This window comes from Molossus molossus, unplaced genomic scaffold, assembly GCF_014108415.1.
Source record: "Molossus molossus isolate mMolMol1 unplaced genomic scaffold, mMolMol1.p scaffold_m16_p_1, whole genome shotgun sequence".
Lineage (NCBI taxonomy): Eukaryota > Metazoa > Chordata > Mammalia > Chiroptera > Molossidae > Molossus > Molossus molossus.
In genome coordinates, this window is record NW_023425344.1 from 179,410,904 (window position 1) to 179,436,379 (window position 25,476).

The window sequence follows — 25,476 nt, forward strand, 5'->3', positions numbered from 1 at the left end:
TGATTTTCGTCTGGTCTTCCCAAAGCTTTGCCCTGGGGGCAGCAGCCGCTGGCGAGGGTTGGGGGTGTTCCTTGGCCCGCAGTTTTCTCCAGTGGGTGCTAGGGAGAAGGGAAAGAGGGATGCAGAGGGGTTACGGCCAGGGCGGGGGCAAGATAAGATTTCTCGGGGGGGGGGAGTAGCAGCTTGGGGATTGGGGCTCCAGGGTCGGGTCACCATGGGATACGGGCTCAGGCTATACGGACGAAGACAAAAATCCAAGAAGCGGGGAAAGAAAACCACCACCCGCCACCACCCTTGGCACCGTACCCCTCCCCCCAGGCCCCACCACTCCCCGCACCGCCTCCCCCAGCCGCCTCGTGCTGCCCCCTGCGTTGGGACGACCGACCCACGGTTCTGATTGGTTGGGGACTGGGAGGGGGAGCCGAGGGCCGGATTGGCTGGCGGGGCCAGGGCAGGGCGGGGCGGCTGATTGGCGGAGCTGGCCGAGGGGCGCTCCGCTGATTGGCTGGGGACGAGGAAGCAGGAAGGAGGGTGGCGGAGGCTCCGCTCTCGGGGAGTTTGTGGAGGAACCGCGAGCGGCGTAGCGGATCCCGGAGCCCGGCCCCCGCCGTCCGCCCGTCCGGCTGCCTGCCCCGCCCGTCCGGCCCTCACCGTCCGCCCGCTTCGGCGCGCCCGCCCCCCCGACGGCCCCGCCCGGCCGCGGCCCCCGCTCCGCCCGCCCGGCCCCGGCCCCCAGGAGGAGGCGCTGACGCAGCAGCGTGGAGCCCGGGAATTGAGCGCCCCCGGGGGGTTCCAGCCGCCGGATTCCAGCCCGGCTGGGGCCTGCGGGCGCCCAGAGCCGCGCCGTCCGCGCCGCCGTCCCGGTGAGCTAAGGGCCTGGGTCGAGGAGAGGAGTAGGGGTGAGCGGGTGGGAGGGAACGAGCAAGGGAGGCGGACGAGTGAAGGGGAGATGACCGGCCACCCGTCAGCGCGCCCCACCGAGCGCGCCGCCGCCCCCGCCAGCCCGGGAAGGGACGGACGGACGGACGACGCGAAGCAGGTGCGGCCACCGCTCGCTCGCGCCGCCTCCCTCCCCCGGGTCCGGCGCCACGGTCCCGCCATCGGGGAGCGCGGCACGCCTCGAGGTGACAGCCCCCGGGGGCCGCTCGCTTCGATGGCCGGGGGCGGGGTGGGTGGCGGCCGCAGAGTGGCAGCTCGGCCGTGCGGCGGCGGCGCGGGCGTCCCGGGCCGCGGAGGGCGGGAGGACGCCGGTTGTTCTTCGCCGCGGCGTAGCCGGCTCGCCTCCGAGTGCGCGGGCGGCGAGGCCCCGACCCCCCCGCGCCGCGTCCCCTCCCCCCACCGCGCCCCCTCCCCCATCGCGGTCCCCGAGGCTAGGGGCCGAGGCCGGGGGCGGCGCCGCGGGATTGCCCGCTCAGGGTGGGGGGCGCCCTCCCGCGCTGGGAGCTGACCGGTTATTGCTAGATGGGGGGCAGAGGATGGGGGCCGTGCCGGGGCGGTGGGTAGTTGTAGACCCGACCGGATCGGACTGAGAGGAAGGGAGGCGCCGAAGACGGAAGGGAACCGGTTCGAGAAGCGAGTGTGGGCCGCGGGAGGCCCGGCGGGGACCGTGCAAAGAGGCGGCCGAGTCCGAGGTGGGGCGGAGGGATCGAAGTTGTCAGACCGCCTCCAAGTGACAGCAGGACCCCGTGCTCGCGGCCCGGCCTGGTCTTGCCCTGCCCGCCTCGCTGCCGTTCCTCTGGGGCCAGGTCAGGTCGGGCCCGAGGGGCCCGCTCGGCGCTTCAACGCCGGACAAAGGCGGCGCCGGAGCGGGCGCAGGTGGTGGCGTCGGGGAGGGGAGCGGGTCCGAGCTACCCACCCTGAGGGGCGGGCGACAAGCCCGGACTCTGCCCCAGGGATTGCGGGGGCCGGGGTGCCCGCCGGGAGGAGCTGTGGCACTGGTTCACCGTTCCAGCCTTGGATCGCTTGGAGGTTCTGGGAAGAGTGGGGTCGATCCAGCTAGGGTGGAGAGGCACGGGCCAGAGGTGGGGGAGTACATACGGTAGGCCTGGCCGGTAACGACGTTTCTGAACTCACCGAGGCAACAGTTCCGGTGAACCACTAGAGCCTGCCCGGAATGAGGGGTTTCAGCAAGCAGTCTGCCCACGAACAGAGGTTTAAGCCCACATGGGACATCTACCAGTCGCCCATTGTCGACAGTTTTAAGAAGACAGAGATCAGTTGGATTGGGGACCAGGAGACACCCTCCAGATGTGCTCCAGCAATCCATCCACAACTGCTTTCAGCACTTTTTTTTTTTTTTAAGCCAAAGAAGGTACCCACATAGGGAAGTAAGAAGCTGAGTTCATAAATCCAGGCAGAAATTTAATGATTAAGTTTAAAAAAGGCTTTCAGTCTTTTTCCTTTGTGCCCCCTGAGGGACTTTACTTTGTACTTTCTCCATCTTCATGTCTTCGGGAATGGGCCCCAGGGGGACCACATATCCTGGAGGGACACCTCTGTACTTGGCCAGCTGGAGAACAATTGGACCCAGTGGCTTAAGCTATGAGTTCCTCTAACCCTACCAGTGACCATCTCTCTAAGCTAGGTGCTGTTTTCCCATTTGTAAAAGCCTACTCAGAGTTCCATGTCCTCTCATGTAACCCCAAAAGGGAAGAGTTGGGAGCACAAAGACAGGTATACGCAGGCTGTTTAGAATGTAGACTTTTGCTGAGAGCCTGGGTTTGAGTTCCACCTCAAGTAGGTGTTGGTTAAGAGCTGCTCCCAGCTGTGGTTGGCTGTAATCTCCCTCTGGGAAAGCTGCCTGTCAGCCTTGCTTAGTATGGGCATGGAGTTAATTTGTGGCCACCCTCCATCCTCCCCAGGAGGGTCTAGACCCCAGCTTAAGTGGAGTTGAGGCTTGTGGAAATGAGATGTATTACCTCATGCAAGAAACTAAAGTTTGTTCTGAGATAATTTAAGATTATGTCTAACATTCAGAGAATGATGAAGGTCCTTGTGCCTTCTCTGGGGCTACACAGTATGTGATTTGTTTTGATGGCACTAAGAAGGGGTGACCTGGTCTGGCCACTGGGTGTAAAGGGTAATTAATTGCCAAAACAATGGTTTTCCTCTTTGACAGGTACTTAACTTAGCAGGAATCTCTTGTCAGTCAGCTCAAGTACTCTGGAGAGGTCAACCAAGGAAGAGTTTTTCTCTTTTTTATATCTCCCTCCTTTTCTTCTTTTCTGTTGCCCTGCTGTCCTCATGTCAGAACTGTGTTGTTGTCATGGTCTCCCTTTTTCTCCTGCTTCCTCTGGTCCTTCTTATCCTGTCTATATAGAGCTGCTGGATCATTCTTCCTAAAGCACATCTTCCCCATGTCACTCCCTTATCCACAGACTTACAACGGCCCCCCTTTTCCTGCAGTTTGATCCCAGTTCCCTATGACTCTCCCCTAGCCATGCCATGCACATTTATCTCCCTGCATCTTTGCTTTCAACAGTTGTCCCCAATGAGGAGCCCCTTGCCTTCCTCTCCTCCCACCTGAACCCTACTCATCCTTCCTCTCCCTGTCACCCAGACCACTCCAGGCCAACACTGAGTGTTAAATCTGTGTGTCTGTGTTGTGCGATTTCTGGTAGAGTGCTATACACATTGCTTTTGTTGAACAAATAAATGCAGTTAACTGCTTAGTTGGGTGGGAACAGAGGGGAAGCTTCCTTTCTTTCTGCTTCCCCAGCAGTGCTCAGTATGGAATCCTTTGTGGTTTCCAACCTTTTCTTTCAAAGGTATTTGATGGGCATTTTTGGGGTGCTTTAGCATGGGGAACAAATGAAATTTAGCTGTTTCTGATATTCCAGCTGGTGAAGAGTCTGTCCTGTGGATTGCTTACATGACACCATATAAACGTGAATTGGAAAAAGACTATAATCCTGTTTTTCTCCTACCTCATCAGGCCATTCCCTCCACACGGCTTTGCTTCGCTTATGAAATTTTCCTTGTTGTCCATGCTAAATGAATCCATATGTTTTATCTCTTCTCAATCCTGGGTGTAAATAAGGGGAAAAACAGGGTTCTGAGAACAGAAAATAAAAGGATTCCTGGGTCTGACCCATGGATGGGACTTTGGGGACTGGTTTTGGAAACAGTCTTTAAAGGGGCATTGCTGACATGGGAGGCATGATCAGCCCCACACTGGACCCATCAGAAAGGAAAGCTATGATCCCAGCTGTCTCAGAACTTCGGTTTTTGTTTACCATCAACCCTGGACCATGAGGGAAATGGGAACAAGGACTGGTAACTGGTTTGAGTCTAGACAGTGAAAAAATAAATTCTGCATCCATCCCCTTTCCCCCAAACCTCCCTTTTGTGCCCCAGTTTGATGATTAATGGACCAGCATTTCCCTTCCAAGCTGGAAGGCCACCCCTCACAGTTGCCATGGCAATGTAGACCGCTCCCCGTCAATTAAAAAAATCCGTACTTCTCTCCTCCTCGCTTGTACAGTAGCAGGAGACAAACTACCTTAGAATGCAGCTCCTTGGCTCTTTCCTCAGCTGCCCAGTCTGTTTCTGCTGTGTGTTCTAGAACATAGTCCTTCCTCTCTGGGGTTTGCCTGAGTTTCTTCACCCTGAGCAAATTGTGCCCCTCTTAGGTCCAGCAAACCCTGACACACTTGTGTGAAGCAGAGAAAATTAATATATTTTTAAAAATTCTCCTGGCATGCAAATTAAAAACCAGAAAGAGCCTTCTAGCTTTTCCTTTGGGGTTAAAAAATATTTATCTGCTCCACACCTTCTCTGGTATGTAGGGGTATAAGTTGGGGAGCAATTTTGACATCCATAAAGGGAGTTTCAGTAAACCTTGAAGGAATTCAGCCTTCTAATATACTTACTTCACATTGGAGTTCTATAAGGATTTTCTATTTATTTATTTTCATTACTCCCTACCTCAGTGTTCCAATATTCAGGAGGACTTACATGTTTTTATTTTATCTGTTCTTATTCCTATTGGCCTTGCTTGGGCAACATCTGGCCTCAGCACCCTGTTGCAAGGTGAATCATTAAAGAGAAAAAAAATCTTAAGGAAAAAAGTCTCTGGAATTGAGAAGTAGCCTGTGTTGAACTAAGGCTGCCAGCCGAAGCTGCCAGGTTTATGGAGCATTATACAGACAGCCCCAACATTAAAGGGCCTCCTTTTTATGAATGGGTTGGGAAGAATGTAAATAAAGCAGCATCTCTCAATGGGGAAGCATTTTACATAAGCAGCACTACCCCAGCCTAAGTATTTATGGGAATTTGCAAGCACAGTCTGGCAGGACTCACTTCCTTTGTGAACTTGCCTGTTGTGCTAGGGACTTTGGAGAGACAGGAGGGTGTGCTTTGATACTCAGGGCAAACCCAGCACTCCTGCTCTGCAGGTCCCTGGCCTTGACTTGATGGGCCAGTTCATGGCTAGAAGTGCCTGTTAACCCTGAAAAGATGGAAAATACAGAGCGTAGTCAAAAGCTCGTGATGATTGGAAGCACAGGTTCTGATGCCTGAGGTCCTGAGATTCTGTAGCTCCTGACCCTTTGTGCTGCTTTGACCTCCCCAGAACAGGGGACAGAGAGGCCTGAATGATGAAATCCGGCCTGGTTTTATGGGAGGCACCTAACTGGAGTAAAATGGACTGGTTTGAATTTCAGTTCCTTTATGTTTCCCCTGCCCACCTCCTGGTACTGCCACTAATGAGCAGTAAACCGGCTAACAGGGAGGAGGAGGAAGAGCAGTGGCAGGCGGCCTGCTCAGGGCCAGACGAAGAGCTGTGAGCACCATCGGGGCCCTGGTGTTTCACTGAGGGGAATCGGTGCCCTGCCTTAGGCAGCTTGGTCTAGAAACTGGGTACCAGAGGACTGGGTTTGGTGAGCAGACCTCAGGGCAGTCATGTCCAGGACTCTGTGTTGTGTCCTGGGAAGGATTTTCATTCAGACTCCATATTTCCCAGTGGGATACGCCTGCAGGGGTGGTTGGTTATTCATCTGATTCAGTGCCCCCCTTCCCCCAAAAGATAACATTGTTCTTGAGATCCTCTGCAGGCCCGATCCACCAGGAATAAAACAATGGGTTTGTCTCTCAGCCTTTGTTAAAATGTGAAATGAGAACTTTTTTCCAAGGCACCATGACCAAGTTATCTGAATGAAGAAATGACAGGTGACTTTTCTTAATTATCAGGATGGATTCAGGCTGGAACGTGGGGTCTACATCATCTTTCTCATGTCAGTTTTTCGAGTGAGTTTTGGAGGGGGCGCGGTGCTTCCCCTATCCTCAGTTAAGTAAATAGGACCTGTTGCATTTCTGCTTTTTGTGACCCTGGGATCCCACCTGGAGTGGTGCTGACTGCCACTGCTTCTAGTCTGTCTTCATTGTCGGTTTGGGCGCACACTGTCCCTAGATGCAGTTTGCAATTTCCTGCCTGCAGCTACCTGTCTGAAATGTTTGGGGGAAGTTCAGTTTATTATTCACATTCTTATTTGGCCAAGTGGTGTAGAGGTGAGTTATCAGTTTTTAAAGAATCTTTATAGAAATCACAGGAAAGGTGTTAGGGTGCTGCTGCTTGATGCCAGAATATCTTGACTAGTATGCTAGAAGGGAAGATGCGCATTTCCACTGTAGGCCCTCAGAAGTGAGGGGCATCCTCTGTTGGGTGCCTGGAGGGAATCACACAGTTTGGACAGAATGTAGAAAAGAATTATAAAATTGATGAAATGACTATAAGAGATGATCTTCAGAGAAAATGAAAAGGACTTGGATTTATTTGGCCCCAAGGAAGGTAGCCAAGGGGCAGTTGCTGTGTCTTCACACACTAAGGTGGCTGTTGAGAGCATGACCGAATTTCAGTCTTCATTGCAGTTTGGGCTGGAGGAGGGAGGGATATTGCACCTGATTAAAGAGGTGTGGTTAGATGTGGAGGGAAGTCTGTAGACTTTTCTGGATTTACTGTAAAATCAAGACAACATGCCTTTGAAGCCTTTACCCTTTTCTAAGTTATTAAATGGGTTTGTTTTCAAAAGTGCATGTAGAATTTATTGGGAACTTTGAGCAGACTTTTTTGTAGAAACAATTTGTAAAATTATGTTTCCAGGCTAGCTCACTGATGCCATTTAATTGGAATACACCTTTAATTCCTTTGTGATGAAAAAATCAGGAAAAACTACTTTGTTGATGCCAATGATTAAAACAACCCAGAAAAACAAAATTGAACGTGCAAGTTGATCTTGAATTTTGGTCTGAGACTCAGCAGCTGTCCTGTTGCAGTGGTGGTGTACAGAGAGGTGAAAGAATTTGCCTGTCTGTACCACTGTTTTCTCCTTTTTTGGATGGGATACTAACAACTGTCCTGTGAGGTGGTGGTGAGTGAGGATAAATGAGAATGAATGTAATGTGCTTAGGGTGGTGCCAGGCGCATAGTGAGTGCTTGACAAACATGAGCCATCCTGTTAGACTAGAAGCCTCTGTGGTGGATCAAGAATTCCCTACCCTGCACACTTGGGGGATTTGGGGACTGATAATGCTAACTCTGATTCTTTGCTGCTGAGTTCATCTTAACATTTGTGATATTCTTTGTCTTGATGGAAGTGTGCCTCCAGTGCCACTCTTGCTCTTTTAATGATTTGGGGTAAGAAGTGAATGAGAGGAATATTTTCCTGAGATAGCTGGGCAAGTTGGGAGAGAAGAAAGAGGATGGTAGTGAAAGAGGGTTATGCTGTGTAAATATGAGAGATTTCCTGATGTAGCCCTGTTGAGCTATGGCTTACACTAAAGAGGCACAGTGGACTCCCAGTGATGGGAGAGATTTGAGGGTCAGAGTTTCTTGTCCTGGGCTCCAAGTGATGCCATTATTCTAGGGCAGAAATATTATATGGGGTAGAGTAGGTGGGCAGCCAGGTCTTCATTCATTCAGTAAGTTCTTATTAAGCCCTGTGGCTAGGATTTAGTGATAAGGAAGGCAGAGCCTGCCTATCCCCATAGAGCTTGCTTCCTGATGGCCCCGGCACTAATTACTTAGTTAATTATTAGGTGTGAGATATTCAGGTTGGTGACCATAACTCTGGTAGGGTCTGCCTTGTGGTTCTGCTTGTGTTGGTGGAGCTTTGGGAAGGCCTGTCTTGGGTTTTGATCCTCATGGCTGGTTCATTCAGGAGGTTAACACCTGCTGGGGAGGCTGAGGGCAGAGCTTCATCTCTGCCTGACTGGCCAGTGTCTTCTATTCTGGACGAGAGATAAGCACCTCCAGGCTTAGCAAGCTGTCTTAAAAATCTAAGTTGTTGGTTCCTGGAGTGTCCTGATGGTGGAACCAACACATATCCTTTGTTGCTCCTGGGCATGGGCCTGGAACAGGCTGGTGAGCTACTGTGTGGGTTTTTATTTTATTTTTTTAAGAATGGTGCATTAGTAACATGAAGTTTCCACCTGATTCTGCCATTGCTGAGCTTTGGGGAACCCAGCCCTATTTCTGTTTTGTTTATCCCACATTGTTAACTGGCCAGAGCAAACGGGTCCTGCTTCAGGAGGCGATTTGCTTCTGGCTCAGCCTGGGCACTGCTGAGTCTGGGTGGGAGGGCCTGAGGGAACCTTAGCCTGGAGCTCCCTTGTCCCAGCCTGTAGGGACTGTGTAGAGCCAGTAGGGCTGAGTCTGGGGAAAGGTGCCTCTGTCTCCTGCCTCAAGACTTCAGCTTTTGTCAGTTGCCCCTTCCTGCACCCAAACATTTGTGAAGTCAATTTCTCAGTGTGACTACTCCCTACTGGGCTATTGTTCCCTTGGTACACCTGGCATGAAGGAGGCCCTCAGCGTCTGAATGAAGCCCTGGCTCAGGTATGCCCTCTGTGAGGGTACCGTGAAGCGCGAGAGCTTTCTCCACCAAGTTCTGAGCACTTCATCACAGCCCGTCACACTGTTGTCCTCTGTCTTCCTGCCAGCCCAAAGCTCCAATTTCTTAGGCTTTTTTGCATTTTTCTTCAGCAGTTAGCCTAATACTTGAAGTACAAGGGGAAAGAATGAGCTTGTATTGAGCACCTTTTGTATACCAGGCACTCTGCTAGGCACTTGGCACGTTCTTATTTAACTTGTTCCTCATAGCAACCTTGCTGTGTAGACAAGGAAACCAAGGCTCCGAGCAGTTCAATTCGCTGACCAAGCTCACTAGGATTAGCAGCAGCACCATGTGAGTTTTGCCTCCACTGTGTTGAGCCACCGCAAGGGGTCAGTAAATGTTGGCTGACTGAGCAAAGGTCACAGAGGTGCCAGGTGCCTGGGAGTGAGCCTCAGGTGTTCTGGCTTAGCTGAGCCATACCTGCAGGTATAGGTCTACCTTGGGCACATAGAAGCTGAGCTCTGGGAAGAAGCGAGGGGAAGGCAGATTGCTTCAAGTAGGGGCATGTGCCTTTTTTTTCTTTATCGATTTTTAGAGAGAGAGATAGAAACATCGACGAGAGAAAACATCAATTGGCCACTTCCTGGATGCCGCCACACTGAGGATCGGGCCCACAACCTGGGCATGTGCCCTGACCGGGAATTGAACTGGCGACCTCTTGGTGTATGGGTCAACACTCAATCACTGAGCCACACTGACCGGGCAAAGGGTATATACCTTTAAAGAAAGGTGTCAAGACTGGTTTTATATTGTACCTGATTACCTTCTAATTTGTCAGGTTAGAGTTCCTTAAAGCATAGCACTGTAGTATGACATTTACAAATAAATGCTCTCTGCCCGCTGTCCTATCTCAGTAGTCTGTGTGTATGTATCAATTTCTAGATCCAATGGGTATACTGCCTCTCAGCTCGCTACATATAAGAAGGACTTTGCCCTGAGACTTGGGCATGGCAGTTTCTAATGAGGAGGAGATTCCACCAATTCCACTGTTAATATACAGGGGTGGGCAAAAATAGGTTTACAGTTGTTTGTGTGGAAAAGACAAACATTTAATAAATAATAATACAAGAATAAACTGCTTCACATACTCACAACTGTAAACCTACTTTTGCCCACCCCTGTAGTTGTGTATTTAATTCCTATTCTAATATAAAATTAGGGGGTTCTGTTTTATTATAATCTGAGTTAAAGCTCCCTTCCCTCCCCATTAAGATTTGTGTTCTTCTATAGCTGCAAGAGGTGGGATGTCCGGCTTTGCATTTGAAGCCAGAAATAAGTGGAGGTTCTGAACACTGGGGTGCAGTTCTGGGCCTCTGTGTCTGTTCTACAGGGATGGTCAGAGTGGACAGGAGTAGCCAGAGACAGGGCAAGAGGCACTCCAGACCCCACATGAGGTGGGTGTGGATGTTCCCAGCAGGGCTGCTCCTTTCTCTCTGAGTTTCTGGGAGCCCCCAGTGTGAAGTGTGAGGAGCAGGTGGTCTGACAGGCTGTAGATAGGCTTGGTGACTCCGGAGGACAGACTCGGCTCCTCAGATGGCTGCCAGACCTGATGGCGTCTATAAAACAAGCTGTGTCCAGGCGAGTCAGGCCAGTTCCCTTTGGTTGGGAGTCCCTGTGCTTCCTGCCCAGGAGTTTGTGGGATCCTGACCTGATTTCAGAGTGAATTGAGAGCCCAAAGTAGTGAGTGAGGCTGAATGGGTACCAGGGAGGTAGGGCCCGTGCTGTCACTACCAGAGACTTCTTCTCTATGTAGGTACCCACAGTGAAACAGCAGTCAGATGGCAGGAACAGGCAGACAGCAAGACCTCTGACGCCATCCCCTGGGCCTTTAGCATCTGAGGAGCCTCTCCTTTCACCGTAGAGTGTTTCTCGGAGGTGGGGAGCTGTTGTTCAGGATCTGTTGGGATCTGGTTTCTGCCCCTGCCCTCTTGCTGTGTTGAAAACCGAGCCTCCCCCCCCATTCCCACCCCACAGTTCACCCCACAGTGGGTCCTGCATGGGAATGGAGCAGTGTCTCCATCATTTTCTGGGGTTGACACTTGGGTGGACTAGTAGCAAAGCAGAGTTGAGGTGCATTCTGGGTTTTCAGATTTCTCACAGCGGAAGCTGGACTCCTACTGTGGGAAACAGGCCCCGGGCAGGCCCACTTCTGTCTGTGGGTCTGGAAGAGGAGAGGGGTGTTGCTTCCTACCCTGGTGGATTTGTGCACAGTGCCTCTGTCAGTCTTACCATTCAGTAAGGTTCCTTTTGGTGCATCCTTTTTAGATGAGGAATCTGAAGTTCAGAGAAGTAAGTTGCCACGAGAGGCAGAGCTGGCATCTAAATCCAGGTCTGCCTGACTCAAAGGTTTGGTTCTTTCTACTCTACCAGCTCTTGGGGATACCGGCCACATCTCTGTACTTTGCCTGAAATAAGAATTTCAGCAGCTTCACCTCTCTGTTTTCCCGCAAAATAACATCAACTAAATTAAAATGAACGAGAGCCTGCCTTTGTGCTCTTGCTCGTCTTTGATAGAATATTGAAGAAACTCGGTGCTCATGAGAACGTGCTATTCCTTGTGTGTGTGTGTGTGTGTGGGGGGGGGGTGATTCCAAGAAAGATTGCAGACGAGGGCAGTATTTAATGCAGTGCCAGTTGTGTGGCTTTAGGTATAATTGGGAGGTGGCTAGGGTCAGGGCTCTTATTGGCCCTTACTCTGGTGACCACCTGGTCTGCCCTTACCTAAGACCCCCTTGAATACTCCCATTAAAAATAAACCAAAAAGCCTGAAAAGCAAATTTAAAAAAAAATTATTTTAGAGAGAGAGAAACATCAATTTGTTGTTCCATTTATTTATGCATTCATTGGTTGATTCTTGTATGTGCCCTGACCAGAAATTGAACTGCAACCTTGGTGTGTTGGGATGACCCTCTAACCAACTGAGCTACTTACTGGGCCAGGGCCTGAAAAGCAAAATTTTAAATGCAGTGGTTAAGAAAGGTTTCAGGAAGGGCAGCAGGGCAGAGCCTTGAGTCTGGGGTTGGGGGATATGGCCTGGAGCTGGGCAGGTAAAAGGAGAGCCTTGGCCAAGGTTCAAGACCTCTTCGTGCCACAGAGCAGCCTCTGCTTTCTGGAGATATTTGGGCTTAACCTGTCTGTACAGGCCCTGCCCTGGTTTTCCCCTCAGTGGTGCTCCACCTGCGCTGGCCAGGGGGCGGTGCACAGTGCTGCTGAAGCTTGAGGGCAAAAGATAAGTCCTTCTTCCCTTTCTGTTTCTGTGGAGATGATTTTCCCCAGCAAACCCTGCTCTGACACTCTAGCTGGGCCTGATCTCCCCCTTGATTTCAAGACCTATAATGTGCCAGGGGCTGAGATGGCCTGTTGGCTGTCTTTAGAGTACACTTGTGATTTTGCCCCTGGCAGATGTGGCTCAGTTGGTTGGGCATCATCCCGTACCCCCAAAAGGCTGCGGTTTGATTTCTGGTCAGGGCACATGCCCGGGTTTTAGGCTCGATCCCCAATAGGGGGCGTGCAGGAGGCAAATGGCACAGTGTTTCACATCAGTGTTTCTATGGCTCCCTCTTCCTTCCTCTTTCTAAAAAATCAATAAAAATATATATTTTTAAATAGAGTACACTTGTGATTTTGGATTCAACATGTAGTTTGCTGGTCTTTGGCTTGGAGAAACCCCCAGTAACTGGTATCCTTCGTGGTAGCTGGCCATTTGCTCTTCATAGCTGGGAATAGTCAGACTGGTTTCCTTCGGTGAGAGCTTGCTTGGCATGATCTAGGTGAGTGGTAATATGCCCTGGGAAGTCCCTCCTGGGAACCTTCTCCTGAGGGGACCTGAATTACCTGTGCCTGGGAGGACAGGGCTTTCCAGAGAGGAAGAGGGTAATTCTGAGAGAACCAGGCACCCTTGTCTCTTGGCAGTGGTAGAAGTTCCTGATTGATGGGGTGTATACGTTGGAGGGGCAGGACAGCAGAAGGACTGGCAGAGCCGGAACGGAACGAAGCCTACCAAGCCTACCGCTTTCCAGGGTCTTCTTTCCCCAAGGAGCTGGGCCACCCCCTGCAGGCTGGGAACCCCTTCACCCAGCCCCTCCTGGGGAAGGGGGAATCTGCAGCCCTGCTTCAGAGCATGACTCATACTTGCCTTCCTCCGTTTGAAGTGCAGTCAGGCAGGCAGCAGGGACCCCAGACTCTTCTCAGGATGGTGAGTGACATTGCAGCCTTAGGCACCACATGAAAGCTAAGAGTTGCTTTGCAATGAATGTACTTTTGATGTCCTTGGGTGTTTTTAGTGGGTGACGAGGGTTTGGCAGAGTCAAGGGAGGCTAGCAGGAGGCTCTTATACTTGATTTGGAAATGTGACTCGCACTCTGTGATTTAGAGGCTTCCCTGATAGCCAGATAGTAGGCCCATCAGTGTGGGAAAATGGGGAGGTTGTGGATGTCCCTGAGGGACTGGAGGTAGAGAGAGACTTCACAGGGAACAAATTCCCAGGTTCTGGGGACAGGGTCCTGAAAGTGGAAGGTGTTCCTCTCCCCACCTGTCCCTGCTTTTGGGACCTTTTACATGTTGAGAGGGAAAGACAGACTAGGGAGCAAGTGTTCTAGTATCCTGGGATGTCTACCCAGTTCACCAACAAACTGAGGAGGAGAAGCAGGGCCAGACCAGTCACCCTCAGTTAAGAGCTCTTTTGCTCTTTCCCTTTTCAGGCTTGAAAGCACCTCCCTGTGCTCCCTCTCCTTCCCATCCACCCCTCCTTGCTCTGTACTTGTCTGTGTCCTTAAAGGCCACAAGCCCAGGTGACCTCAGCCTTGGCCCCCAGCCATTCCCAGGCCTGACTTCTCTGTAACTGGGCCTGTTGAGGGGCTTTGGCCCCTGCTCAGCTGTGTGGTCTGTTCACTCCAAATGGAGGGGGGTGGGGGGGTGGCTAGGCTTTCCTAGGAAATACAGATGTGCTTCTCGTTGCTGCTGCTGCTCCACCTCTGGCACTGGAGTGCCCTGCATTTGAGAAAAGGGCCCGTGGGTTGTAAGTAACTGGGATGCTTTTGAGAGTGAAAGGATACGTTGCTAATCAGCATGCTGAGCTAACAGGGATGAGCGGTCACCCTGATTAGAAGCAGGAATCTAAGAGAACCTGGCAGATGCTTGGGAATTTTTAGGACCTCTCCTGTCTGTGCTTCAGGAATTAATGGATTTACCCTCTGTGGCTCTGCGTCATGCCTGGGGTCTGGTCTCTGGGCAGTGGCAGGTCCGCGCACCATGGCCCAGAGCAACCCCTGGCATGCTGCCTCCTTTTTCCAGTTTTCCAAGTCCTTTCTCAGGGGTGAGGGACACTCACAGCCCTCAGCCTGGTTTTCTGAGCACTCTCAACTAGTACAGCATGTCTCAAGAGGGAAGGTACTCACTGGCCCAAGGCTACTGGCCCTAGCTGGGAAGGGCTCTGGAATCCCTGGGAGCCCTCAGAGCTGGGATTGTCAGGGTTAAATCCGGGCCCAGCAGGAGTTCTCCCAGTTCCTAGGGTAGAGTGAGTGTGAATAACAATTACCGTGGGGAAATTAAGCTGGAAAGCCTAGGCCTGTTGGATGGGGAGGGGGTCGCAGGGTGCCAGGGAGGGCAGAGCCTTGTCTGACACCTTACTTGGCAGCGCTTAGCTTTGAGTTGGGGAGTAGGTGAGGAGTGAACAGCTCAGTAGTCTCTGACCATTGACCCCCCCCCCCCACACACACACACACACACACATCCCTTTCTTCATTGCCTTGGCTATACCAGCTTCTAGCACACACACACCCAGCTTTGGCCTCTCTCATTCAGAATGGGGTCCAGGCTACCCCTGGTATGTTGAGAGTGGGGGGAAGTGTTTGACAAGCAAAGTTAGGGGATGCTGCCTGGTCATGGGCTTTTTTTGTCAGGGTCTCTGGGCTTCCTGGCACTTCCCCTATCCTGCCTCCTGCCTGGTGTCTGGTCTATAGCGTGGAAGACCTGAGGAATAGGGCAGGTCTAATGAGGCAGCTCCATTTAGCTTTGATACTTTCTTTTCCCAACTCCTAACGGCTTTTTTTGGGGGGGGGGGGTAAAAATGTACTACATTAGTGTGTGGTCCCTGTGTTTCCTCCCCAGAAGTGCTGGCCTTGGCCTTGCCGGCATCCCTTCCCCAGGCACTGGCACTATTTAGGCTGCACTTCCCTGGAAGAACCTGAATCAAGGTGGGTCTGGCTCCTAGGGCTGGCTGAGACCTCCCCTGACCACCAGCTCCTCAAAAGCAGGTCTTCACCCTTCCTGGGCTTTTCTAGCAAGACCGGGTTATAGCTCTCCTGCCCTACGTGCTCACCTCAAAGGCTGGACTTTGCCTCCTCCACGGCCTTGCAGACAGGTTCCTCATCTCAACTCCTCACTGTTATCTCCTTATCATCCTGTGGCCAATCTCAGAAGCCCCAACATGGGGAGAGGGGGGTTGGTAATATTGTTGAAGGAATAGATGGGCTCCCTCCACCCAAGCCCCTATCCTGGGTCCGTGTCTTCAGCACCTCCTCCTGGCCTGATACAAACATTTAGTGGGAGAAAAACAGGACCAAAAGCTTTGTCTCCAGCTCCTTCTGTCTTCTGACTCTGGGGCCTGCATTGCTCTGCAGGCTTTCCAGGGGCTTAGTTCAAAGAAGGGACCCTAGGCTAAAAGAAGAATGGGGCAGCCATTCCTTGCACGGCTGCTGGTGCCCTGATCTCATTGGACTTTGGAAGAAGGTCCCTTGAAAATTCAGGCTGTAAATGGGGTGAGGGTGGGCCACAGTTACTGTAGGTGGGGCTCGATGGGTTGCACTGGGGGGGAAAGCTGGCAGGGCAGGCCAGGGTGGGCTTCTCTCATTGCTTGCCTTCTGTCTTGCAGATTGGAGGTACTCCATGACACACACTCGGAGGAAGTCCCTTCCCATGCTGAGTTCGGGCCCCATTGGCCGCCAGGAGCCCCTGCAAATGGAAGGCAGCAATATGGAGCAGGGAGCAGAGGGTGTGGAGCCAGGCATGCCTGAGAGCCCAGGGCCTCTCACAGGGCGCCGCAAGAACTACCCGCTGCGTAAGCGCCCCTTGGTTCCTGAGAAGCCCAAGGCCTGCAAAGTGCTGCTGACTCGCCTGGAGAATGTGGCCGATCCACGGAGTGCAGATGAGGCTGATGAACTGCCCCCTGACCTGCCCAAGCCCCCCAGCCCTGCCCCATCCAGTGAGGACAACAGCCTGGCCCAGCCCCGCAAGCGGCGCCTGGCCTCCCTCAATGCTGAGGCCCTCAATAACCTGCTGCTGGAGCGGGAGGACACCAGCAGCCTGGTGGGCAGCCGCCGAAGTCGAGGGGGAGACCCCCACCACAGCCGTGACCGTGATAGGGCCACTGGAGGCTGGTCTTCCTCCAAGAAGCGGCCCCGACTGGGGGACCTTGGAGGAGGAAGTCGGGATCTGTCCCCAGAGCCAGCACCAGATGAAGGTGCCCGCCGAGATGGTGACCCAGCTCCCAAGAGACTGGCTAGCCTGAATGCAGCTGCCTTCCTAAAGCTGAGCCAGGAGCGGGAGCTGCCCCTGCGGCCACCTCGTGCCCACCCAGAAGCAGACAGACGCTCCACTGAGCCACCAGCACTGAAGGCCCTGAGGCCGAAGTGGGCCAAAGTCAATGGCAAGAACTATCCTAAGGCCCGGCAGGGGGTCGGCTCTGGGGAGGCTGCAAGCCCACCCAGCTGGCAAGGGTTCCCCGAGGAGCCCTGGCTATCTGCAACCCCTCGTGGGCCATCCAGCCAGCTACCTTACCAGCCCCTGAGCAAGGCTCTGGAGAGCCCCTTAGGGCTGCGCCCTCACCTGCCCCTGCTCATGGGTGGGCAGGCAGCCCTGAAGCCAGAGCCTGGGCGCCCAGGAGAGGAGTCACCTGCCCCCAAGCAGGAACTGCACCAGCCCTCTTTCCCTACACCCCAGCTGTCTCCCCTGCCTATACCTGGCAACCCCGCCGACTACAGTGGGCTGTGTAGTCGGCCTGAGCTCACTGCACTAGGCAGCTTCTACCTGTATTGCAGCCAAGATGGGCTGCAGTGTGGGGGCTACTCCCCCTGCCCCATGCTCCCTGAGGGCAAACTGTCCCCGGTAGCTGCACCTACCGAGGGGTTCCTCTTGGCCCCGAGCTCAGTGCCTGCAGGCACCCCTTTCCTGCACCCTCCCTGGGGCTCTCACTACTGCTCCAGTGAAGACGCTGAAGTGAATGGCTATAGCATCTGTGAAATACTGCCCTCTTCCCTTACCCACATTGGCACTACCTGTGGCGGCTGTTCCTACAAAATGCCTTTTGCAGCAGGTAAGTCTTTCTGAGAATGGGATGTACCAGGGAGTCTCTGAGACACTGTCCCAGGAGGGTGGGGTCGTAGGGCTCCTTGAGATCTGTTACATGGGAGGTAGGGGGCTTTGAGATAGGAGGACTTCCCTCGTTTTGTGCCCCAAACCTAGAAGCAATCCCCAGGAAAAGGGGCCCATGTTTAGCTTTTAGTAGCCCTGTTCTCTCTCCATTGTCTGTGGAGATATTTCTTGGCGTGGCAGCATTGGCTGCCATAGGTAGCATTGTGGTGGTAGACGGGCAGAAGGGCCTCTCCTCCCTAAGATTTCCCATCTTAGGCTCTTGAGTAGCAAGTTACTGACATTAGGGCTTTGGCCAAGTTGTCCCCATGTCCCTTCTGTCCTCCTTGAAGAAAGCTAGAATTCCTCACTTTCCAGGAGCTCAGACCTATTTGCATGCCGGTCAAGTTCAGCATTCATGGGAAGGGTGGGGAGTATCAGGCCCAGTAGATGGTGCTAGCTGCGGTAGAACAGCTTCACCTTGGCTATACATGCTTTGAAAGAGAAGAAGTACCCAGACTTAGCATCACCTTGCCAGGGGTGGATGGGGTGGGCATACTCCAAGAACAAGACAGAGTTCCCTGGCACAGACAGGGCATTCTCAGGGCCTTTGGCTTTGGTGTCTGCCTTCCTGGCAAGACCCAGACACCTGAGAGGCTCGTGATGCAGCTGATGAGACACCCCCACAGTGATCTCTCTTCCCCCAAATGGCAGGAGTGTCCTCACATGCCTCTCTAGGCTCTCTTCCTGGCTCCTGGGTGGAAACAAGGTGACCAGAGCCATGCTAGCTGGCAAGTCTGCCCTGTTGTGGGTGAAGTGAGAGGCCAGGCCTTCCCAGGGCTCTCTCCACCCCCCACACCCCTTCTTGCAGGGGGTCTATAGAACAACTTTATAGACCAGTTGACTCTGGCCAGACTGATTGATTCAGATTCTGATGTGAGTTGTAGTTCTAGGAAATGAGAACAGGCTTCTTGGGCTTTTCCTTCTCTTTTGTACTACTTTGCAAGTCTAGATACCTAACCTGTGGGACCCAGGTCCTTACTCTCTTGCCCTGGGACACTGGTAAGTACCATGTACCAGGCACTGTTCTAAAGCACTTTACAGATGGGAGACCACGTGACATGTAATTGAGCATAGACTGTGGAGCCAGACTTGGAGTGAAATGTTCTCCCCCACTTCCTTAGCCACGTGACCGTGGGACAAGCCAGTAACTATTTGATGTCTCAGTTTCCTTCATTGTAAAATGGGAATAATGATGCCTGCCTCCTAGGGTTGTTGTAAGGATGAGATGAGTTAATACAGTGATAAGAAAAACACCTAGGACAGACTACATGGTATTTGCAACTACTGCTTCTGTTAACAGGCACTGAGAGGTAATGTGACTTGCCTAGGATTACACAGCTAGTAAGTGGCAGGTCTGGGATTCATATCCTGGGCTGTCTGATTCCAGCTCCCCTGCTCCTAAGCACTGTGGAAGCCTTAGAGAAGATTAAGTCAGAGCTAGAGAAGCTGTTCCTATTACCCACCCCTTTCTCCTTTCAGGCTAGCAGGGGAGATGGAGACAGCTCCAAGGTCAAGAAACACCCTTGGTCAGTCACTCTGACAATCTACCTTAAAGGGCCCCTGAACCCTTTGGGTTCACACTTAGCATTAAGACTGGAGCAGGCTCTGAAAGCAGAGAGGCCAGGGCACATTTACCGCTTGTCCTTACCTGTCCTGACCCTCTTTCTCCTTTTCCCAGAAGGCTGCAGATCCCTGGGCCAGCTGGAATTTCCTCTTCCAGAAGCTGGCCACCCAGCCTCACCTGCCCACCCCCTCCTGGGATGCCCTGTACCCAGTGTGCCACCTGCAGCAGAGCCTGTTCCTCATCTTCAGACACCCACCTCGGAGCCCCAGACAGTAGCCCGTGCGTGCCCTCAGAGCGCCAAGCCTCCGAGTGGCTCCAAGTCAGGTCTGCGCACAGGCTCCAGCTGTAGGCACACTGTGAGGAGCAAAGCTGCTCGCAGGCCCAGCCACCCCAAGCAACCACGTGTCCAGCGCCCACGCCCCCGCCGCCGCCGCCGCCGCCGCACTAATGGCTGGGTACCTGTTGGGGCTGCCTGTGAGAAGGCCGTCTATGTCTTGGTGAGTACCAGCTTTTAGCTGATGGGGAGAAGAGATGGTGGCAGTGGGGACATAGGACCTGCAATGAGTTGGGTCCCAGGAACCCTGGCTCTGTCTACTCAGAAGGTGATAAGGGGCTTCAGCTCACATGTGCTCCAGGAACCAATCATGCTGGCCCAGCCTCTTCCCCCATCTCCTACTGATCCTGTACTGTGTACCTTGGGGAGGTCAGGGGATGCACACAGACACAGCTGGTGGCTGCCATCTTTGTCAGTGACTCTCAGGGCAGTTATCTGAAGTGTCTTCACTGCTCATTTTTGCTCACACTGTCCCTTCTATTCTGGGTTTTAAAATGGAGGACTTCCAGCCCGACTGGTGTGGCTCAGTGGTTGAGGGTCAACCCATGCACCAAGAGGTGCATTAAAAACTTTTTTAATTTAAAAAAAAATTAAAGGAAAAAAAAGAAAAGAAACGTTGATGAGAGAGAACATCAGTTGGTCGCCTCCTGCGTGCCCCCCCACTGGGGATCGGGCCCACACTCTGGTCACGTGACCTGACCAGGCATCAAACAGGAAAGAGATAGAAGGAAAGAGAGATAGAAACATCTCATCGATGTTTCTATCTTTCCCTCTCCCTTTGTCTCTCTCTAAAAATCAATAAAGAAAAAAATTTTAAAATAATAAAATGGAGGACTTCCATGGAGGCTTTTGGATAACTATGTGTAGGGAAAACTAGTGTAGGCAGAGAAAATCAGTGATAGAGTAACATCTGGGATGATGAAAAGAATGTCTACTAAAATTTATTGAGCATTTCTTAGGAGTCAGAACTGAGTTAATTGCATGCTTTATCCACTTCCATCCTTACCACTACTTATGTTCCTATAATTATCCTCATTTCACAGATTAGGAAACTGAGGCTTAGCAGTAGGTTAAGTAATTTGCCCAAGGCTACGCCACTTGCAGTGATGGTTGAAGGGTCAAACCCAGACTGTCCCATTAGGAAACTTGAGGAAGTACCTAGTGCTGGGGGTGTGGAGTGAGAGAGTCGGCTGTTGGGGTACGGTGGTCAGAGTGCATCCCCACAAGCCTTTTTGTGTCATTGGCTTGTTGCACAGGATGAACCAGAACCAGCCATTCGAAAGAGCTACCAGGCGGTGGAGCGGCATGGGGAGACTATTAGAGTCCGGGACACTGTCCTCCTCAAGTCAGGCCCACGAAAGACGTCTACACCTTATGTGGCCAAGATATCTGCCCTCTGGGAGAACCCTGAATCAGGTAACCCCTGCCTGGAGTTTGACCTGGCACTGGTCTCCCTGTGTTTTGGGCACATTCTGCCTTCACTCATCGCGGTCTCTGCTACCGAGAACTGTAGACAGCCTTGTGGCTTAAGTTGGATCAGCTCATTAACCTTTCCAGCCACCAAAACCTGGGCACCTATTCCCCTTCCTCACCTGTCATTGCTTTTCCCTTCATGCCTAATGGCATTCCAGGCCACTGAATGCCAGGCTTGGCCTGAGGCGGAGGACATGGGTGGCTAGAGCCTGTAGGATTGGCCTAGCACTGAAGTTGGATGAGCCTTTAGGCAAGTGGCCAGACTGCCTGCCTGTCTAAGTAACTCTGAGGTTGCCAGCTCAAGCCATGACTGCTTCTCTTGTCTCCCCAGGAGAGCTGATGATGAGCCTCCTGTGGTATTACAGACCAGAGCACTTACAAGGAGGCCGCAGTCCCAGCATGCATGAGGTGAATTGCCGGGCAAATGGGATGGGGAAGGCAGGGGTGATAGAGGGAGAGATTGTAGCATAAGAAGATGATATAGGGAGGGCAGCTGTGGGTAGTCCGGTCCCTAGATTTACCTTGGACACCAGAGAACCTGGGGAAGGGCCTGGGTTTCAGCCTCTTTTCCCCAATTCATGTTTCAAAGGGAATAGTAACCTTTGTCTAGGAAGGGGGAGCCCTTGTGGGCAGGGGGTGGCAGGATGTATTTTCCTGTTGACAGGAAAGGGGAGGTGAAGCTGCACACCTAGCCCTCTTTGATGCTCTGTGCAGCATGAGATGGAGTGGGAAAGACTGCCTGCTTCTAACATCCCTTAGCACCTTACCCAGGCGTGTGCTAGGAGTGGTAATGCCCTCTGGGTGTGCCTCCCACCCCCATTCTGGGTCCACTTCTACTGTTTCCCTCTGGGACTTTTTGGCAAGATGCGAACCAACTCCCCTCTCCTTCCCTGGCTGGGGGTTAGGAAGCTTAATGACGGGCTGGAAGGGGGGGCACCTGGTTTCTCCAGAGTAGCACAGAATCTGGGAGGAATGCCTTGGGGTGCCAGGTGAAGAGCAGTTAGGCTCACATTCCAGGGAAGCTCTCTGGCTTTCTGGGCACTAGCTGGAGTGATCTCAGGTCTGGAGTCCCAGCTGAGGGGTTGGGGTTCATGTCCACCTGTTCCTTGGAGTTAGGTGCTTCCAACCCCTGTAACTGATCTCCTCCTCTCTCCCCTTGAGCCTTTGCAGAATGAAGTCTTTGCATCGAGACATCAGGACCAGAACAGTGTAGCCTGCATCGAGGAGAAGTGCTATGTGCTGACCTTTGCAGAGTATTGCAGGTGGGTGGTGCCCTGTGTCTCTGGCTAGCCTCTCCCCTCAGACTACCCAGGGCTATTTGGGAGCTGCCTGTGATCCCCAAGGGGATCTCACTGGGCCCGAAGTCCTAGAATATTCTTCCTTCCAGCCTGCTTCTGCCATCTGATTTTTTAGAAGAAAAAATTTGTTGCCTGTCTAAGGCGGAGTGGTTGGACAGATTTGGGGATGGTTACAGTACTGCTATCAGAAAAAAATCAAGTAGAATTGGAAGGTGGTCATGAAGGAGCCCCTGGCAGGTGTGGAACCCCAGGGACAGCAAAGGTAGGCTGGCAGTTAGCAGAGGGCGTGTAGCCCCCAGGACAGTACCAGCCCTTGCGGGAGTCAGAGGCGACTTTCCTGCTCTCTGAACAGGGTGGGAAAGGAATTGGTCTTTCTGCAAAGGTGGCTTTGATAACAGCAAATGGGTGTGTCACTGCAGATTCTGTGCCATGGCCAAGCGCCGGGGCGAGGGCCTTCCCAGCCGAAAGACAGCACTGGTGCCCCCCTCGGCAGACTACACCACCCCGCCACACCGCACAGTGCCCGAGGACACGGACCCTGAGCTGGTGTTTCTTTGCCGCCACGTCTATGACTTCCGCCATGGCCGAATCCTCAAAAACCCCCAGTAGCCTCCTCCTGCCCACATTGGGGCTGCCCACGGGCAAGTGGGGCTCAGGGCAAGGGGACTGCTTGAAGCACAGCACTTGGTTAAGGGGCCACAGGGACCTGAGGTTGCTGGCCTGTGGTTCTCTTAGGGATAGGGCAGGGGCCTCTATGGGTTCTGGGTCTTATGGGAGGGAAGGGGAGGCCAGGGTATAAGAAAAGCATCAGAGCCCTCAGCTTGGTCCAGGGTACGACCTCTCTGTGGTTCCTGGGCAGAGACTCCTGAAGAAGCTGTCTTCCCTGAGGCTGGGCCAAGCCTGAGGAGCATGGGGCCTGGGGGGAGGAAGGAGGTCCTTCAGGAACCAGACCCAACAGAGGCCCTTCTTTATCTTTCTCTGGGCCCTTCAAGGGGTAGTGGGAGCCAGCTTTACCTCACCCACTGTGACCCACTGCTTCCCCATCAGCCTGGGACCAGCCTCTTTCAGATTCTAGCACAGCTCTCAGCTCGTTCCTTTGAGGCATAGAGAGCCAGACTCTGGCTTCCAGAGCATTGACTTCCTCTTCCTGGATTCAGGGCCTTTCCCTGGCTTTCCTCCTTTGCCCCTGCAGTAGCCCCTGGTGCTGGGACAAGTTACCTGGCCCTCACAGTCATGGGTGTCAGCTTCCTGTTCACCTCCTGGTGAGGGGCCACCCAGCAGGTCTGGCTTTCCTGAAGTTAACTGATCAACATGGGGTTTGTCATGTCTGGGAGCGCAAAAGGGAGCTGGGAGGGAGTGGGGGCAGGGGGCAAGAAAAATTGCTACCTGATTTATTGAAAACTTTTCCTCTTGCCTTACACTGGAGGTTCTAGGAAACCTCTTGCAGAACTAAACACATGACTCTTCAAGCCACACCCACCTGAAATCAAACCAAAGGAGTGCTGTGGCTCCCCTTGCCCTGCCACCCTTTACCCTAGTCTTTTGTAGATTGCACTAATTTACATCCCAGCGACAACACTGTATCAGTCCACAGACCTGCTGAGCTGCAGCCACTCACTCTAGGAACTAAGGACTGCATTTTGTTTGTTCTTGTTGCCCAGGGGCCCTGTTCATGTACTCTCTACTCTGGGGAGTAATTAGACTCAGCCCCTTGTTGTCCTTGCCAGGACTAGGCCCTGGCCCTGAGGTTCTCTGTGAGGGGGCTGGAGCAGCCTGGTTCTTTCCTATTTGTACCAAAGAGGAGCATGGCGGGGAGAGAGAAGAGCCCCGTGTGGCTTGGGCCTGTTGCTAAGAACCTGCTTGTGAGCACATCCCTGGGGACAGGGGCCAAGGAGGGCAGCAGTGGGTCCTTCACCCCCAGGCTGGGGCAGACACAGACCCAGCAGGCTGAGAAGGTGGCACTGGGTGTGAAGACAGGCAGGGCCTGGAAAAGGAGGTGGAATTGGATTCTGAGGGTACTTCCAGCAACCTTGGCCCTGTGCTGTTCCTCAGAAAACTGGGCTGTTCCTGCTTGGTCATTGAGGTGGGGGAGGCCTGGAGGCTTTAGAGGTGAATTTACACAGGGAAAACCTAATCCCAAATCTGAAGAGAAGGAACTCAGGTTCCTTTGAAAGGAATAAGCTGTTTGGAGAAAGGCATCTGTCCAGGAGGACTGTGCAGTAGGAGAGGCTGGCTAGGTAGGAGCTCTGAAGAGCCAGTCCTGGGGCCTGCTGATTCCCAGGGTGCTGGGCTGTTGCCACCTAGGAGCCTAGCCCCACCCAGCAGGAGAGATCAAGGCCCTTCCTCCCAGGGTCTGCTGCCCAGAACTTAAATGCTTTTGAAATCTCTTAGATGTGGAAATATTTTTTCGAACCTGAAAATGCAGCTGGTAGAATTTCAATGGAAGCATAATTCATGTAAAATATATTTTAGTTGATAATTTTGTAAAATGCACTTTTTGTGTGTGTCGACCCTGGTTTCTCAGATCTGTATTTCAGTGTTTACAAGGGAGGGAGGACCTTTCCTCACTTCCCTTTCGACAGAGATTAGAAGTACTTCTTTAAGAAAAAATAAATAAATTTGAGAAATTGTATTGATTTAGAAAATAATCATTTCCTTCCTGTGTGTCCTGTCATTTTTGTGTGTGGGTGCAGAGGTGCTCATTACTCTTTATTTTGGGGGTTCCTTTAAAACCCTTGCAGTGCAGGGGCTCACTAAAGCCAGTCAGCAGAGAGGAGAAAAGTAGAGGGAAAGAGGAAGGAGGAGAGGAGACAGGGAATGGGAGTTGACTTCTTAGCACCATGGTAGCCAGAGCTACCTGCCTGGACTGAAATCCTTTGGTTTCCAGCCCCCACCTGTCTGGTGACCTGAGAACTGATAAGTTGCACAGGGGAGGTCACACCTCACCACCTTGGGTCATGCACTTGGGAAGCTCAGAAATGGGCCTTAGGGTCCCAGTATCTAGCAACTGGCACTCCTTGCTCAGGGAATGAAGGCTCAACCTGTGTGCTCTTACATTGCTAGGATTGGAGGGCATCCAGGAGCCTTCTTGCTTCATTTCATTCCCTCAGAACCCCTCATTCTTCCAATTCATGTGATCAACGGTAGTGCCATTTTCCCACTAAACTCAAAGCCTCTGGCCTCTACTTTTTTGCCATCACCTCCTGGGTCAGCTGCTTTCTCCCTCCCATTCTACTTTTGTGCTCCATTCATCTCTGAAGGATGGTGATTAGGAATTTAGATTTTAGAACCAGACTAACCCATGCAGTCTCAGCTTCCCTGAGCCTGTTTCTTCAGCTGTACAGTGGAAATGGTCATGTCATCTCCCTCCCAGGGTGACCTAACAAATAGAATATAAAACACTGAATAGGCACCTGCCTTAAGAAATGTGGATTCTCATTACATTACTACTGTGCTTCAGAGCCTCCCTGGTGAAGCCTGGATACTTAGGAAGGTGTCCAGTTCAGGTGG

The 25,476-nt window shown here is 52.6% G+C and overlaps 1 protein-coding gene across 2 annotated transcripts; it reads left to right on the plus strand.

Moving 5' to 3' along the window:
- Positions 1 to 560: 560 nt before the first annotated feature.
- On the plus strand, positions 561 to 24,611 carry BAHD1 (bromo adjacent homology domain containing 1). Of its 2 annotated transcripts, none has more exons than XM_036276613.1 (7): positions 561 to 863; positions 15,760 to 17,199; positions 18,976 to 19,358; positions 20,452 to 20,611; positions 21,000 to 21,076; positions 21,830 to 21,930; positions 22,386 to 24,611. In XM_036276613.1, the coding sequence occupies exons 2-7, from the start codon at positions 15,774 to 15,776 to the stop codon at positions 22,573 to 22,575; spliced, it is 2,337 nt and encodes a 778-aa protein (XP_036132506.1). In that variant the 5' UTR covers positions 561 to 863; positions 15,760 to 15,773; the 3' UTR covers positions 22,576 to 24,611. The 2 variants fall into 2 exon arrangements, with proteins under 2 accessions (XP_036132506.1, XP_036132516.1); XM_036276623.1 differs by having other exon boundaries at positions 805 to 863; positions 21,839 to 21,930; positions 22,386 to 24,555.
- Positions 24,612 to 25,476: the final 865 nt, after the last annotated feature.